Genomic DNA, 15,935 nt, shown 5'->3' with positions numbered 1-15,935 from the left:
AGTCGGAGAACAAAAACAAATAATCACTAGCTGGTATGACTGATCAGCTCCATCCACTGTTCCATTGTACATGTGGACTACCAACAAGCGAATGCAGTTTACCCCTCTTTGGAAAATAAAATGAGAATGTTGCAGAAAAATTATGTTTTAAATTTTGTTTTAACTAATCTACTGAAACAAAGCAGTAATCACAAGAGTGCATCTGCATTTCACCATGTTTTGCAAATCTTACATGCAATGCACCCTATTAAACCCACTTTTGTATCACTTCTGCATGTTCAGATGTGAATACGCTCATCTGCCGTGGTCTCTAAACCCCCCCTTCTTCCTTCCATCTTCTGCTGTCCAGAGAGTTGGATGGTGATTAGCACTGGGATTCTGGGACTCTGGCCTCAGTTTTCAATAACAGCCATAAACACAGTTCTGCTGCACCACGGAGACCGACCACATTCTTCATACGCATCTGAAACTGTGTCTGTCTGTGGGTGTGTGTGTGTGTGTGTGTGTGTGTGCGTGTGCGTGTGTGTGTGGAAGGGTTTCTTTTTTAGAGGTGTGTCTGTGTGTGTATACAACTGAGTGAGCTTTGCGTGTGCTTTGATGGCGAGAGAAGGAGAGGCGCGTTGTTTATCATAGCAGTAATTAAGCCCACAGTTTGGCTTTAATCAGTATATAACAGCAGCACTAAGGATGGACTGTTTCTCATACAAACTTTTTCAGGCCTTTATTTACTACATAAGATCAAGTACACAGACCTAAATTGGGATTTCTTCCGGGATGAGCAGAGATTGAAGACTCAAACACACACTCTTTGTCTATGCTCAGTCTCACTGGTTGCACAAAGCAAAACTCATTTAATAACACCAGCAATCTCTAAATCAGTAGATTGGAGGCCCTTATTGTCATGATGTAGACTCAAAGAATGTGTAAGAGCATGGTGCAAATGCAGCTTTTTTTCAAATAAGAGAAGATGATGATTTATAATCTTTTTATTGAGCTAATTGCACTCTGGCTCCTTCAGATCATTTAATGTTGTGGATAAAGTAAATTTGAACTATCTGATTTGAAATAATTTAAGAAAGCTAAAAATATAGGGAAATTACAGTGAGAGTTCATTCTGCATTCTCCACCTGCATGCACAGGTGTTCTCTGAGTCATTGGATGGATGGATGGATGGATGGATGGATGGACGGACGGACGGACGGACGGACGGGCGGACGGACGGATGGGTGGACGGGCGGACGGATGGACAGGCAGAATAATGAACAGTATATAATGAACAGCATATAATAGACAGTACAGTATACATCAGAAGAATGGATGAATAAATGGATGGAATGACGGATGTCAGATTGGAGGATGGATATATCGGATTTATGCACAGATGGAAAGATGGTTGAATGGATTGACAGAGGCACTGATGGACAGAGGGTCTGATGGATGCACATGAGGGAGACTGAAACCTCCCCTGTTAGTCTCAGATGTTAGAGAAGCAGTATTTTCATAACTGCATCACAAATCATCAGATATAGGACACACCAGGTTTCTACACCTATCTTTAGATCCATAGGAGGATACATGCTGATTGAAAGCTTTAAACACTCAGATACACACATGTTCCCTAGATTTCACAGCTGATTTAAATTCAGGCACATACTTTGGGTGACCACAGCCTAGGTGTGTGAGCCTTTTTGTGTAACCACGTGCAGAAACATCAGTGAAGGAAAAAATTTGTTGGAAATGACAACAATGACTGAACAGACACAGACTTCTTTAAGGTGAAACCTTTCCAAAAAACGTCAGACACACCAATCTAATTTCTTTGCAATATTTTTTCAGGGAGTCAATGATATTTAATTACCCAGATTGTAAATGTACTTTGTCTTTTTCACATAAATGCTCGTCATCGTTGAACTCATACAACATGAAGTTAGAGAATATTAGGGTAAAAACTCTCCTAATAGGGCCACAGACAGGCTTCTGATTATGACATTATAGTGAAGTGACATAAAACCCTTGCAGCTTTATTCAGGAAAGGTAAGAGGTCCCAGGAGAAGTAAATATGACTTCAAAGAGCTGCTGGTGTTTAAAAAGCATACCTGGTTAAATACAGTTCAACACTAAGGCATTCAGAATCCTCAAAGGAATATATCGGCCCCTGCAGTCATGTCACTAAGCAAAAAATACCTACTACTGGACCCCTTTTTTTAAAGGCTTATCTATGACATGATTTAATGTTTCTATTTCCCTAATAATTTGACTATATAATCAAAATTGTTTTTATGTACCACATATTAGTTGTTTTAATTAGAAAGAGTCCCTTCAAGGGAGGATCTGTCTGTTTAAATACAATACGGTTGTATCTAGGCCACCAGTTTTATCTGCATTCTTGTTGGAACATGTGGATAAAAGGCATGGCTTTTCATTTTCCATCTTTATTTTCATGACTATTTAAAGTGTAGATTCTCACCAGAGACAACAAACCCATGGATGAACAAACATGGAATTGTGTAGTAAACAAAAAGTGTGAAATAACTCTAAACATGTTTATAGTTTGGATTAAAACAAAATAGCCACCCTTTGCTTTGATGACTGCTTTGATCTCTTGGCATTCTCTCGATGAGCTTCATGAGGTGATCACCTGTTTTGAGAAGGGCTTGAAAGAACTTCCCAGACGTTCATTGAGAAACGGCCAAAGGTTAATATTTCAGTCATTACAGAAAAGGGCGGCTACTTTAAGGATTTTAAAATATAACATATTATTAGTTATTTTACAATTTTTGGATTGCTACATAATTGCATATATTCATTTACTGTTTTGATGCCTGTTTTGATGCCTTCATTGATTATTAGTCAAAAACATAAAGAAAACCATTAAATGAGAAAGGTGTTTTAAAACGTTTGACTGGAAGTGTATATACAACATTGTAAGGATACTGCATCATGGACTGTCTGAAACAACAGGAGATTTTACATAAAGTATCTTGTGGCCTCTGTCAAAAAACTGTAAATGGGTAATCTATAAACAGGATAATAATCTAAAATCAATACAGAAATTGTTTACCAGATGCAAAATCAACTTTCTACCATCAGGCTTAAACTCTACAGAAAACCAGTTAGGTAAACTCTGGTGTAGAGTATTGGACTCTCTAATCTAGATAGATTTTGCACAGATGAACTGTCAAAGATACCAAAATACATATGCTTAGTAAAATAACAAAACCTTTCAGGGGGTATTCATTGTAATCTTCTGTAAAAAGTGGACTCAGTTTGAGTAAAAGCAAACAATATAATCTGGTGTTTCAATAGAATAATTAACAAAAAGCAAAAACGAAGGAGAAGCTAAGATACACAATTTACAGTTGTAGAGTGTGACAGCACTAGTTTATTATAATAAAAACCTCTGGATACAAATTACATTCACAGGAACGGCAGCGGGACACCAAGCTGCTCTGTTTGATTCCTACAGCAAACCAGTAATTACTACAAATATTCAAACTCACACACCATTTTACAGCTTTATATCCCATAAACATACTGGTATAATTCAAACTAAACAATCTGTTGCACTTATAAATTATCAAGCCTTTGATCAATGACCAGTTGTCTGTTACTAAGCTGTGGTACAAACCGACTAACTCCTACACAGATTAATTCACTGGAAGAAACACGATAAGAGGACAGCTGAATGACAGCTTGGAGTTTAAGGGTTTCATTAACATGTCAATAAGGAGTTTAACTGCCTAAGTGGTTGAGTTCACCAGCAGTTAAATCTTACATGAACTTGTAAAAAAAATATATCAGAGAGGAGGAAGGAGCAGGGAGAGGTGAGATGAAGATGAGTGGCTTAATACATGTTGTAGCAGTCATATTTAGACAATAACAGGACAAGATTGATGAGTGTACTGTACATTGTCACACAAAAGAAATTCATTCAAAAAACTTTGTTTTTAATTCACAAATTAGTGTTGTATTAAATGCATTAATTATGTGTACATGTTTTCATATTTTTGAGTTTTTTATCAAGAAAAGCACACAATTTTAAAACAGGGTCGAAAGCTAGATCGATCAAAAACCAACTAATTATAGGAAATCAGGTAACTAAAATCAATGTATATGACCCTTATCTTGGCAATTGATTAGAATGTGCAGAACGTTTAGAGAATTTAGAGATTTGAAATTAACAATTAAAGCTCAATCTTTGTGAATATATGAGGCAAAGCAGCTGCCATTTGATGACTGATGGGTTTTCTTAGGGAGTTATTCATCTACTGTGTTTTTCCACCAAAGTGGTTAAGTGCTAAACCAGGGCTGGTTCCAGAACCAGTTCTTAACTGGTTTAATAAAAACAGAGCAAAGAATCACAGAATCATTGTGCAGAGAGACAGCTTGCCTACATACAGTACATTACTAGATTTGTCTTCTTACTTCTGCAAACAGATGTCTGAACAGCTAGTCTAACTTATAAGCACTGTTAAAACCAGCAATTGTACGTGAAAGCTCTTTAAATGTTAAATGTCATTTGTGATATTTGCTCTGTATTCGGAAACATTGCAAACAGGATTTACAAGCACAATTTAAGCAGAAGTTATAAACACTGGTTGGTGATATTAAAGAGCCAACAGTGTTTATAGACAAAGTTGCAAACTGAGTTTATAAATAAATTTTTGACCTACGTTCTTTATGCATAACATTAAAAGAAAACAATGTTTTGTTTAAAAACAAAGCAAGGAAATGAGACAATGAGATCATGTCACTTTTTGCTCATGTTGAAGCTCAGGCGTTTTGTCTTAAATAAGGCAGACTAAACAGAAAACTGACTCAGAAGTTTTAAACAGCGTTTTAATTGGTTGCTAGTCTCTATGAGTCCACTTCCAGCCCCAAAACAGTTCTTTCCTCTATTCCAGCAAAGAGATGATGCTGTGACAGCAGCGTCTTACAGTGCCACCGTTAGCACCAGTTTGGTGGGAAAAATACTTCGTAGCACTGAGCTAAAACAGTGTTTGTTCAGATTAGATATAAGATATTTTTTCTTTATTGTTTTTTTTCTATTTGAAAATCTATACAATGAGAGTGTTTAACCCCTACAAAGGATGCAGCACCTTTGCACATCAGTTTTTTGATTTCTTACCAATATTTTCTGATTCCATATCTTCCAATGTTCGTGCAAAGCCTGGTGCAACACACACAGGATCAATCTTCATATCAAACACACAGTGATATCTGATTTCCATTTATGTTTAGGAACAACTGTGTGTTTAAAGGTGTTCATCTAATTGTGCCTGAATGTCCCATGGCAGTAGTGTCAATGCAGGCCAAAAACAGGTAGTTTCAGAAAGAATTCCTGCTAGAGTTCTTATTGGACTGTGAAAGAAGGCGTGTCGGCTGATTATCTGCCAGTCACCCTGTCCTCCGAACCCTGACTGTCTTTTAACAACTACAGGCACATGGGCAACAAAAAAATATATATAAAGTTGAAAAGTGAATCTGAACAAAATGATGTGGAAGTAACGTTCACAGAGCAAACCAGCTCCAAAAATAACAAGAAAAAAAAACAAAGAATGCCTATAAAATAAGGGATTTCTTTTTAATCCACTGGGATCAGTCCACTTAGGCTTTAGTGTCATCCACAAAGAGAAAAGAGCTGCAAAGACCAAACCCCCCCCCGAAAAATCAACTCAACTTCCAAAAAAAGTGACCAAGGAAGGACACAGTTGGAAAGAAATGATCCCATAAAACCAAAGATGATTCATTCCTTGTTATACAGGTCAACTTCTCTTACAAAAAGAGTGGCTTTCATCTATTTCCTTTTTTTGAAATGTGATTCTCCTCCTCGGGAATTTGCTCCAAGAAAGTGAAACATGAAGCTTAAAAAAAGCAGTTCACGACCACAGGCGAGGAGGGAACAGGAAAAAAAGATCCTCAGAACTGCAGCAGAGACTAGAGAAAAAAAACTTGAGGACTTAATCTTTTTTCTTTTTGTAAACTGGAGGAGAAAAAAAATGGTGGCTTAAGATGCTCTTTGTGTCTTTAGTTTTGTCTTAAGGCAGTCTGATTTGTCCAGCCCCTCTCTCCGGCCTGGTGCTCGACGACGCTCCACCTATAAGAGGATAGATACGAACGTCTTACACCTCTGGTAACGCAACGTAGAACACATTTCCATGCAAAACTTCTCATGAATGAGGACAAAAAAAAAAAAAAAAAAACGATCAATAGAACCTGTCTGTAAAAAAAAAAAAGTTAAAACGAAGAAAAAAATGTTGTATTTAACTTTGCAGCAGTTTGCGGAGCGTCAGTAATTCTGAATAAACTCAGAGACCATTTAAGAAATATTTAGGAAGAAAAATTTAAGAACATACCTAAACTGTGCATGAACTCACAAAATTCCTAGCTAAATATGGGAAGTATGGGGAAATAAAAAATATGTGATATGTGATAGAAAAAAAAAATGTGATATGTGATAGAAAAAAAGAAACCTAAGTGGTAAAACATAAAATGGTGCAAATAAGCTCGAAAACAAAAATGGAGTCAGTAGACACTATTTTACATTTCTGGATGGCAAATGAAAGCATGATGTTGCTCTCTACTTTAACTACTAATGTCCTGCTCTACACAAACATCAACAGCAGAGAACAAAAACACTTCAAAAGCTCTACATCATGCTAATGACTATAATGGCTGACCAAAATTATGTGCAAATTAATTTGGGAATTATGTAAAACAGTTTTTCATTTTTAGCATTTAGTAGCTATAAATTGGCAAAGAAACTTTTACATTTCTAGTAGGTATCTTGTAGTTTCAAAACAATAACCTATATGCTTCATAAAGTAAAACAGTAAATTCTAAAGAATAACTTCTAGATTTCCAGAAAATAATCTGTCAATTACAGTAAGGTGTCTTTTAAATTGTGGGAATACAACCTGTAATTTCCGCAAAGTACCCTGTACATTTTAGGAAGATGTAACCTGTAAAATTGTCCAAGTTTTAGAAGACGACCTAGAAGTTCTTTGGAAAAGTTATATGAAGTCCAGGAAAATAATCTGTAAATCCCTGAAAGTAATCTGAAATTTCTAGAAGGCAACCTGTAATTTTGTCAGAAGGTAAACTTAAAGTTCTGCAAAGTAACCTGTAATTTCCACCAAAAAAATTAATTCCCAGAGTAACTTGCACATTTTTCAAGGATAATCTTTGTATTTTGGAAAAAAATAATGGCATTTTTTGATAGAAGTACCTGTATATTCAGGAAAGTAATCTGTAATTTATGAATGTAAACAGTACTATTGCTGAAACCTGTATGTTTCCTGAAGGCATTTTCAGAGACTGAAAGGTGCATTAATTTGTATATTGAGGCTCTATATTGTACGTGCAATGTGATGTTGACAGAGGTAGGTTTGAAACCAGAGGGAGGTTCTGCAATGGTATAGTCCACTTTAAAGGGGGTCCAACAAGTGTTCAAATGTATAATCCCCCCCCCACCACACACACACATATACACACATACACACATTTGCGCACACTAACACAAGTATACATATCATTTATATATCCCCCAACATTTGTTCCTACTTCTTTTGAAGGTACTTCCATGCAGTTGGCATGCACTCTACACCCAGAGCTCTTGTGTCTTTGAGGGATACAAAGCAGTTCAGTCATTGCCATCAGAAAACTCTGCTGTTGCTCCACTGCAACTTGTTTATAATCCCTGTTAGTGAGTTTTAGGATTTGCAAGGCTATTGATCACCTTAAAGTTATGACTCAAACTACACTGCAGACATGAAGAAACACACACCCACACTCACAGAAAGGCTGCAGGGGTTGTTGACTGTTGTGACCATGCATTTCCTCACACGTGATTGAGGCTGCATTTTAACTGAGGGAAAGTGGAATGTGTAATGCACACAACCCATATCTGACACTACAGTTTTCAGGGATTACAGCCATCCTGTAATCTATTGTCTTTGTCTTCTATAAATTAATTCACTTCTCCTTTTACATTCCAACCTCTCCCCTCTTGAGAACTCTTTCCATACCCACCTTCCATTGCACCAGCATCTGTTAAGAAAGAAAACCCGCGGTTGGACGTCGTTCACATTTAGCACCTCTTCCTCCACGCTACCTGCTCCAGAGGTTACCTCCGACTAGGCACGTTTGTAAGACATCAACCTTCCCTCTCTCCTACTCTCTCCCTCTCTCTCTCCTTTTCTTCCTCCTCTTCCAGATGTCATTGATCCTGGGAACTGGGTCACAACAGTGTTGAATCAGAGCCAGGTTACACGAAGCTCCGAGGCACACGCTGTGTGTAATTTTAGCATAGGCTAATATTTACAGGGAGAATAAGAAATGAGACTGCTAATGTTTGGCAGGCAGTTAAAGGTTCTGATTGACTACAGGGAACAGATCAGACACAGGCTAAACGTGCACAGAAGGAGGGTCTTGGATGAATCATTAGGACTCATTTGAAAGCCGCCAAAGTACTTTGTTACTAAAGATTCTATAGCCTATGGAAGATTTTAAATCAGAAGTTTCTTTAAATGTAACAAAATATATATTAAAGTAATTAATTTATTTCTCAGTACTGCTAATAAGAAGCAATGGTTGCTCAAACAAACAAACTTGTGTAATCCTCGTGGAAATTCAATGTGATGTTGACTTTTACATATGTCCATCAGAAACAGGATCAATGACAAACGCTAGCCCTGACTGATTTCAGCTGGCACTTGGAACAAGCTTGACTTGTGTCAGGAATGTTGACATGTGTGGCTTCCAGCAACACTTGACAAACTGGAAAACAAACTCTATTGGCAGACCAGTCCATTTCAGCTTGTGGCCATTGTTAAGGTGACCTTGCTTGAGTCCTCACAATACCAGATATTGGTCCCTCCCCATGCACCTTGGAAGTAGATGAAGCTTTGCTGGGGACATTTGGATCTCTGTCAAGAATATACTTTGGCTATGCAAAGACTGGATATACTTTTGTGACATCCTCCCAGAATGCCTTGATTGGCATGGTGTTAGGCCTTTTCCAGATCTACAAAACATATGTGGACAGGACAACCAAACTCCCATGAGTGACCCAGAAGTATAGATTTTTTTAACCATATTTTTATTAAGATAATGCAAAGGTTTCAATTTTTATTTACTGAATATTGTGTCAATAAGACAACATTTTTTTGCTTTTCTTTGTCTATACAAGAGAGTCTGAAGTGAAAAATTTCCAAGATACCTGGAGAAATTACAGTTTATTTGCTCATGTATTTTGACTGTAAAGTTGTACTATTGTGTTAATAAACTCTTGTTTTCTGAAGAGAAGTTGTTTGTGCTTATTCTGTCAATGTGTGCAGTAGTTGCTGTTTGAAAATGACACTGCACTCATTCACCTATTATTCTATAATAACGTATTAGGCTGGCATTCATAGAACAATACCTGACAGAGACCGAAAGTTGTTTGCTAATGATTCCTGATAATCAGGTGGTGTTCTGATTTGTTGGTTTGACTAAAAAGAAAATTATCTAACTTTATTCATATTTTGTTAAGATTATTAATCATTCATTATAATTACTCATAGTTGCTGAAAACCAAACGTTGTGCTGCATATCTAAGATGCCTTTATGGTTAACAAAGTGGATGTGGCCTCTGAACAGGGTTAACACAAGGCTCCTTTTCTGCACAGTAAAGTCTGAAGTGGTGTTTATGAATGTAACTCTATTGTAGAGTTTTCCAAAGGTTTCTTAAAGAAATCCACCTATTAATGAATGATGGTTCTTAATGAAGTGCTGTCTGATGGGTAAGAGACCATTCTTGTCGAACTACGATTTGCTCCCTAAAATTTCTCTAGATTCCTTTAACTCCTTGTAGACAGAAGCGAACTTAGATGCTGCTTAGGGCCCCCAACCCAACAGGGGCCTCACATGAATTATTCAGCTTTAACACAGACCTTAGATCTAAAACTTTTGTTTATTGGGAATGAGATTAGTTCTTAATTTTATTTGACAGTACTAGAAAAGATACATACATAGATTTAAAATTGTTTAAAATTTAAGGTTTTAAGAAATTGGTAAGTTAATTTTGTAGAATTGACTGAATGGTAAATGGGGTGAAATCCAATATCACTTTTCTAGGCATACTTTTTTTCTGTTTCCTGTCTTGTTGCAGATGATTGTCACCAATTTCCCACAAACCACAAATTAGAAAAAAAGTGTATATCATTAATGCCTGGTGATGCATTTTCTACACATACTGATTTCTATTGGATGCACTTTGCCACCATCTAGTGGTGTAGATTATGCTGCATTGTGCCTAATTTTGCTGATACCTATTCCGAATTTAAATTTTTTTGTATGTGTTAAATTAAGATTATTTATTTATATGATCTAATTTAGAATCAGAATCAGAATCCCCTTTATTGCCAAGTTTGTGCACACAGACACTCTATGTCCCAAAGGGTTTGACTCTGGTACACTTTGCTTTTAGTGAAGATTTATTTTTATTTTTTTTCCAATATAACTGGAGATAAAAAAATATATATATAGATATATATATAAATATAACTGCCAAAAACAAAATTAATAAAAACAAATCTAATTGTGAATAAATTCAGGAAGTGTAGGTGTTATTGATTAAACTTTGCAGTGTAGATCAACATACAGTATCTACAGATCCCTTCTAAACTAAAGATCCTCTGTCCATGTGTGCAAAAAGGCGAATCCTCATTACTATTAGCCATTAAAACCTATTCATAACAAGTGTACAATATTATTGGAAGTATAAACATTGTTAACATTATACTGAATATAGCAGTAAAACGTCCATGTTAAACGTGGTCCAGAAGACAGATGACACCAAAGCTTTTATTGTGTCATATATGAAGTCCGTCTCCCTGTATTGGATTATCAGTCAGGATTAGCTCATTACCTTGTGTTTGACAACACTACGGTCTTTATGAGGTTCTAGCGTCCTTGTTGTACTGTTTGACACGACTCATCCTTTGAATTTATGCCGGTTTTATGTGCTGCTGTTAAACAGATTTACTGCGGAAGAAGCTAAGAAGAGACTCGATTGTGACAGCTGAGAAAAAAAGCTGCTCAGACTGACAGAGAGACTCCATTTTGGAGAATTAAATCAGTTAAATGGCTGTGGGAGAGTGGAGTGGGAGGCTGGATGTGTCCACCGGGCTGAAGAGCTCTCAGGAAAGCGCCTCGGTTTCTCTTGCCAAGGCTGAATCTTTTATCTTTCTTTTCACTTTATTGGTGAAGCTCTGACCCAGCGCTCCCTCTTTCTCATTTTTCAAAGTCGATTTTCCTCTCTTAAGTGTTTTGCTCTCTCTCAGTTCTCCTCTTTTTCTTTTTTCTCTTTTTTTTTTTTTGGCCCAATCACTTTAAATTGCTCGGCTACCATTTTAAATTATTTCCCTTTTTCTAAATCACTGAACAGCAGACAGCCAGACAGACAGACATTACAGATGGAGATGGGAAAAACTGGAAGATGATTTAAGGTTTATTTTATTATGCCCTGGGGTATTCACAGAAGACATGAAGTCATTATCAGACCATGTTTAAAGAGTTTAACATACAAAATGGAGCCTTCCTTATGTAATCTTTCTGTTCTAAACCACACCGGCAGCAGAGTTCATTATAACTCTTCCCTGCAGAGTGGATGGACTCCTTGAAAGCAGGTGGAGCTGTGAGAGCGAGATCAAAAACAGATGAAGACACCAATGCTAAGACAGCATAGGGTACTTTTTTCTTTTCTAATGACAGAAGCTGCATATTCTGTGTACATTTTGTGCTAGTGTAATGTTGCTTTATGTTTTTCTTCATACTTATGCTGATAAAAAAACAAAAAATAAAAACGATGTAAAATAAAAGAGGAACAACAAGCAGCTAGGATGCCTGAAATTAAAGTTTTCTAAATATGTCTTATTTAAGGCTAAACTAGCAATAGTTGTGTAACAACTTTTGAATTGATATAACTAGAAAAAATAAAATAAATGGATGGATGGAGTTTAATATGGATAAAGTTGGACAATCCCTAATTTATTAATATTTATTATCAGCCAGCAAAGTTCAAGTTTTTATACATTTTTTTGTCATTGTAATCTGACATGTTGGACAAACTGTGACCACATTGAGGTAGAGAGAGTAACTAGAACACTGTCAGCACTTTAAGGCCCTGCTTATATGATAACGATCCATTTAAAACTGATTTTTTTTTCTGTTTCTCTTAACACGTCTACGTTAAACGATATTAATTACAATCTCAATTCACATAGCAACAGTAGACGTAACAATGGTGTAATTCCCCTACCACAGCATTATTTGGCTGTATGTTCTTTGAAATTCAACAACTTGCGCAAACTCTTACCTGCTTACAAAACAGGGTTGGAAATGAGTACATTGTTGGAGAATGGTTGTTAGATTTAAACTGTACAGCAGCACAAGTAAATGCTCTACAATCCACCATTGTTATTTATGATGTCTTCATCTCCTGTCCGTTTTAAACCGTCCGGCAACCGTTGGTTAGGTGCTGCGCATTAATTTCTACTACTTTCAGTCATACTGCACATGTGCCAGGGCTTCCCCATAAACAAAATGTAATTTTTCCCATCTGTATGACAACAGAGACCAAGACATGTTCAAATCATTACATCCAATTGTGCCATATTGTGAAATTTTCTAAGAAAACCTGCCTTTGTTGTGTAAAGAACTGTAGAAATGCAACTAAAAGTTGTTGTGTAAACAGGGCCTAAGATAGGGACTCTGGTCATGTAGTGACCCATAAACATAATGTTACATGTCATCAGCCTATATACAGTACATGAAGATATCTTGTAATACTCTATAATCTAAGATAGAGGGATTGTAAATGTTGAATACAAAGTATCCTGAGAATGGAGCTCAGATTTTTCATTGCCCAGCGACCCAACGTAGTCCTTGTCTAACAAGGGAAATCTATCAGGAATCTGGGGGTTTGTGTTCTGTGTGAGTCTTATTGGAGTCCCTAGGTTCTCCACTTGAGGGCACACTTCTATCTGTGCATGGGAATGTTCGATGCCTGGGTGCTGCAGGTGTGCTGCAGCACACCTGTTCTGGACCAAGCTTGTCTGGAGGAGTAAATGAGGAGATGAGGTGATGAGGCAGTCCATCGACACTTGACACTTAACCTCCAGTGGTAACCCAAGCTTCTTGACTCTCCTTGTGGTCCTTATGTGTCTGCGTAGTCTGACATTTTCCTCTCGCTTGTTCCTTGTTGAAGGTTTCCCTGTGCTGATTTCAGGATTATACTGGAGTTTACTTGGATCTCAAACCTCAAGCAATATTCCTCCAAAGAAAAAACTTCTGGTCAATCTCCTTCATGGCTGGCAACCTCAAGGCTCCTCATTTCTCCCTCCTCTGTGCAACCTTTTCGCCCTCCAACGCTCAGGTCAAGATCCTAGGACATCTCCTGCTTCACCACTGTCCTTCTCCACCACACACACGTGGACCAAACCCCCAAATTCTGCTTATTTCCCTGGTGTCATCATCCACAGCTAGCAGTAACCCCTCATTATTGTCCTTCTCAAAAATCCTGATCATTCTACCTCCGCTCACATCTCCTCTTTTGTCACTTTCCGCAGTCCCGATTCCCAGAGAAGTATCCGGTCAAGATCAAGATCTCTCTAACCATTCTCATCATTGTTTTCAGACAATTAAGAAAAACCTTGACAAAATCTGAAACAATTTAGTACTGTATCAGACATGCAGAGCACCCCTGATCTTCCTTCCAATGTTCATCTATGGCAATGATTCAAGGATAATGACCAAGTGAATTAGATCCCAGATACAACAGCTAATCAGTTATCAAGAATGACCCAGCTGCTGCTTCTCTAGATCAAAAAGGGTTCACAATTGACGTGGATCAGGCAACTTTTCATGATGTCTTCTGGCATCTCTTTCTGGACTCTTTTGGAAATGTAACGAAACTGGGGAATAGACAGAACTCCTTGTAGGGGGTGCATACGCCTTGTGGCCTCAGAATGCCTTGGCTTGAGATGGATGGGGGGATGGCTGTATGGATGGATGGATCTCTTACATAAATTTATAAATTTATAGCTTGCAGTTTAAAGGTGAAGAGTACCTATGATAAAAATTTAAGACTTCTACATACTCTGCAAGTGGGAAAACCTGCAAAATCTGCAGTGTATGAAATACTTGTTCTCCTCACTGTACAAAGAAAAATTTAAATGATTTATTTCCATATTATTTTTAAGTTGTTTCTTCAAGAGACAGTGCAAATATTAGCAGTATATTCATCAGTACTTCTCAGATCAATATCTGTATTCAGGCATAGACACGCAGCTACATTTGCCTGACTCCTCTCATTCATCTCTAGCGTCTGTGTCAAATTACCAGGAACAGAAAACAGAAAGTTCATTGAGCAGCTTCCTCCCATGTGTGGTCATTATTACAATACACCTGCCCTACTCAACACCGCCCCTGGTACCGCCACAGTCTGTAAATGTGCACCGAGGCTAAACTGCAAAGATGAGGAAAGCCAGACAATGAGACGAGCCGCGTGGCGCGACCACACCGACTTCATTCACAGACAGACAGCATGGTGGGGCTGCAGCTCACACTTTTCTGTCTGATCTCCATGAGCTTTTTCAGCTCTGCCAGTTTTTAAAGAGGAAACTGAAAAGTATTTTTGTATCATAAAAAGAAGAAGAGATGGAAAATAATTGTGAGGGCTGCCTTCAAAAAGGTCTCCATGTCAACCCCTGCCAGCCAGGTCTTTTTAGAATGAACACCTCCTCTTCAGCTTCCACTGTAAGCCAAAGTGTGGAGGCCAGGAGATATCCTGCTGTGTGTGTCGGTGGTTTGTGTAATGACTCATGCTTTAGACTGGAAACTTCAGAGAAATAGTGACTGAGTCAGAGTTTTATTGATTAACGTTCATGGAGGTGAGCGAGCTTCAGAAGCATTCGGTTATAATGTCAGGCGACCGGTTAAGGATGATAACATTATTGATTCTGTCTTTAATGACAGTCACACAGAATATACAGGCTTCAGTGGTGTACAAAGGTCCTGCTGCATCGGTAATTGAGGCAAATTTATTTTTGTAACATTTAATATGGCCTTGATCAGTAGTTCTTCATGCTTTCTAAGGGCTGTTCAGAGTTTTTCCGAGAAACTTGGCTGGCTTACACTCATTCTCAGTAACTCACCAATTTCAGAGAAATTTAGTTTGTTAGGCCCCTATCTATGACATCAAAAGGAATTTAGGTATATAAAGGCTTTTAAACTCAAGAGATTAACCAGTGTTCTGTCAACACATAACAGGGAATTTAACAAAAGTGTCCATTACCAGTAACTTGTCACATTTGTTCTAATGTTTTAAGTTGAATCTAAGAAAAACCCTGAAGATGAAACAGGTTGAAACAGGTTGACAGAAAGAAAATAGGATTTTAACTAAACCATTTATTGCAATCCCTTTGTTATTGTCTCTAAAATACAGGTGGAAATAATATCAGTCTGTTTTGGGTGTTTGGGCATCTGCATGATGATAGACCTGAGAGCTCAAATAAAGTATTTAAAAATATTTAAAATGTGGTAAAAGTTTAACAGGTGTGGAAAAAAAAAACAAACAGCAGAAAAAGCAAACCTATTTTAATGATTGACAATATCCTGTTTTAGATGTTAAGTAAGGCAAATACCATTTTGCTTTTCTACAGAATCACACTAGTAATCACGTCTTCCATTAAATGTTTAATCCACCGTATCAGTTCCTACATCAGCTGATCACACATAAAATCAGCTGTTCAGATACACATAAATTTGCCCCAAAACACACAAAACAATACCGCCATAAAACAATACATTTGGTTCGGAAATTTTACAAACACACACAGTTTTGTGATTTAAAATTCTTGTCCTCATTATTGCCATGGCTGATACAAACTATT

At 37.4% G+C, this 15,935-nt stretch overlaps 1 protein-coding gene across 3 annotated transcripts in view; it reads right to left on the bottom strand.

Annotated features, from left to right (window-relative positions):
* Positions 1 to 15,935, bottom strand: part of LOC124860451 (protocadherin-1-like) — a 261,838-nt gene that overhangs the window by 67,927 nt on the left and 177,976 nt on the right. The window contains exon 5 of one of the 3 annotated variants that reach the window (XM_047353789.1): positions 3,220 to 6,097. The exons of the other annotated variants lie outside the window; for them this stretch is intronic. Coding sequence (XP_047209745.1) covers positions 6,039 to 6,097 — 59 coding nt within the window. The 3' untranslated portion in view covers positions 3,220 to 6,038. Of the gene's footprint in view, positions 1 to 3,219; positions 6,098 to 15,935 lie in introns of those variants that run through there. 3 annotated transcript variants of the gene reach the window in all.

The sequence above is a fragment of the Girardinichthys multiradiatus genome, chromosome 23 (assembly GCF_021462225.1).
Source record: "Girardinichthys multiradiatus isolate DD_20200921_A chromosome 23, DD_fGirMul_XY1, whole genome shotgun sequence".
Taxonomy (NCBI): domain Eukaryota; kingdom Metazoa; phylum Chordata; class Actinopteri; order Cyprinodontiformes; family Goodeidae; genus Girardinichthys; species Girardinichthys multiradiatus.
Note: the sequence above shows the minus strand (reverse complement) of the source record. Positions and strands in the feature narration are given on the sequence as shown.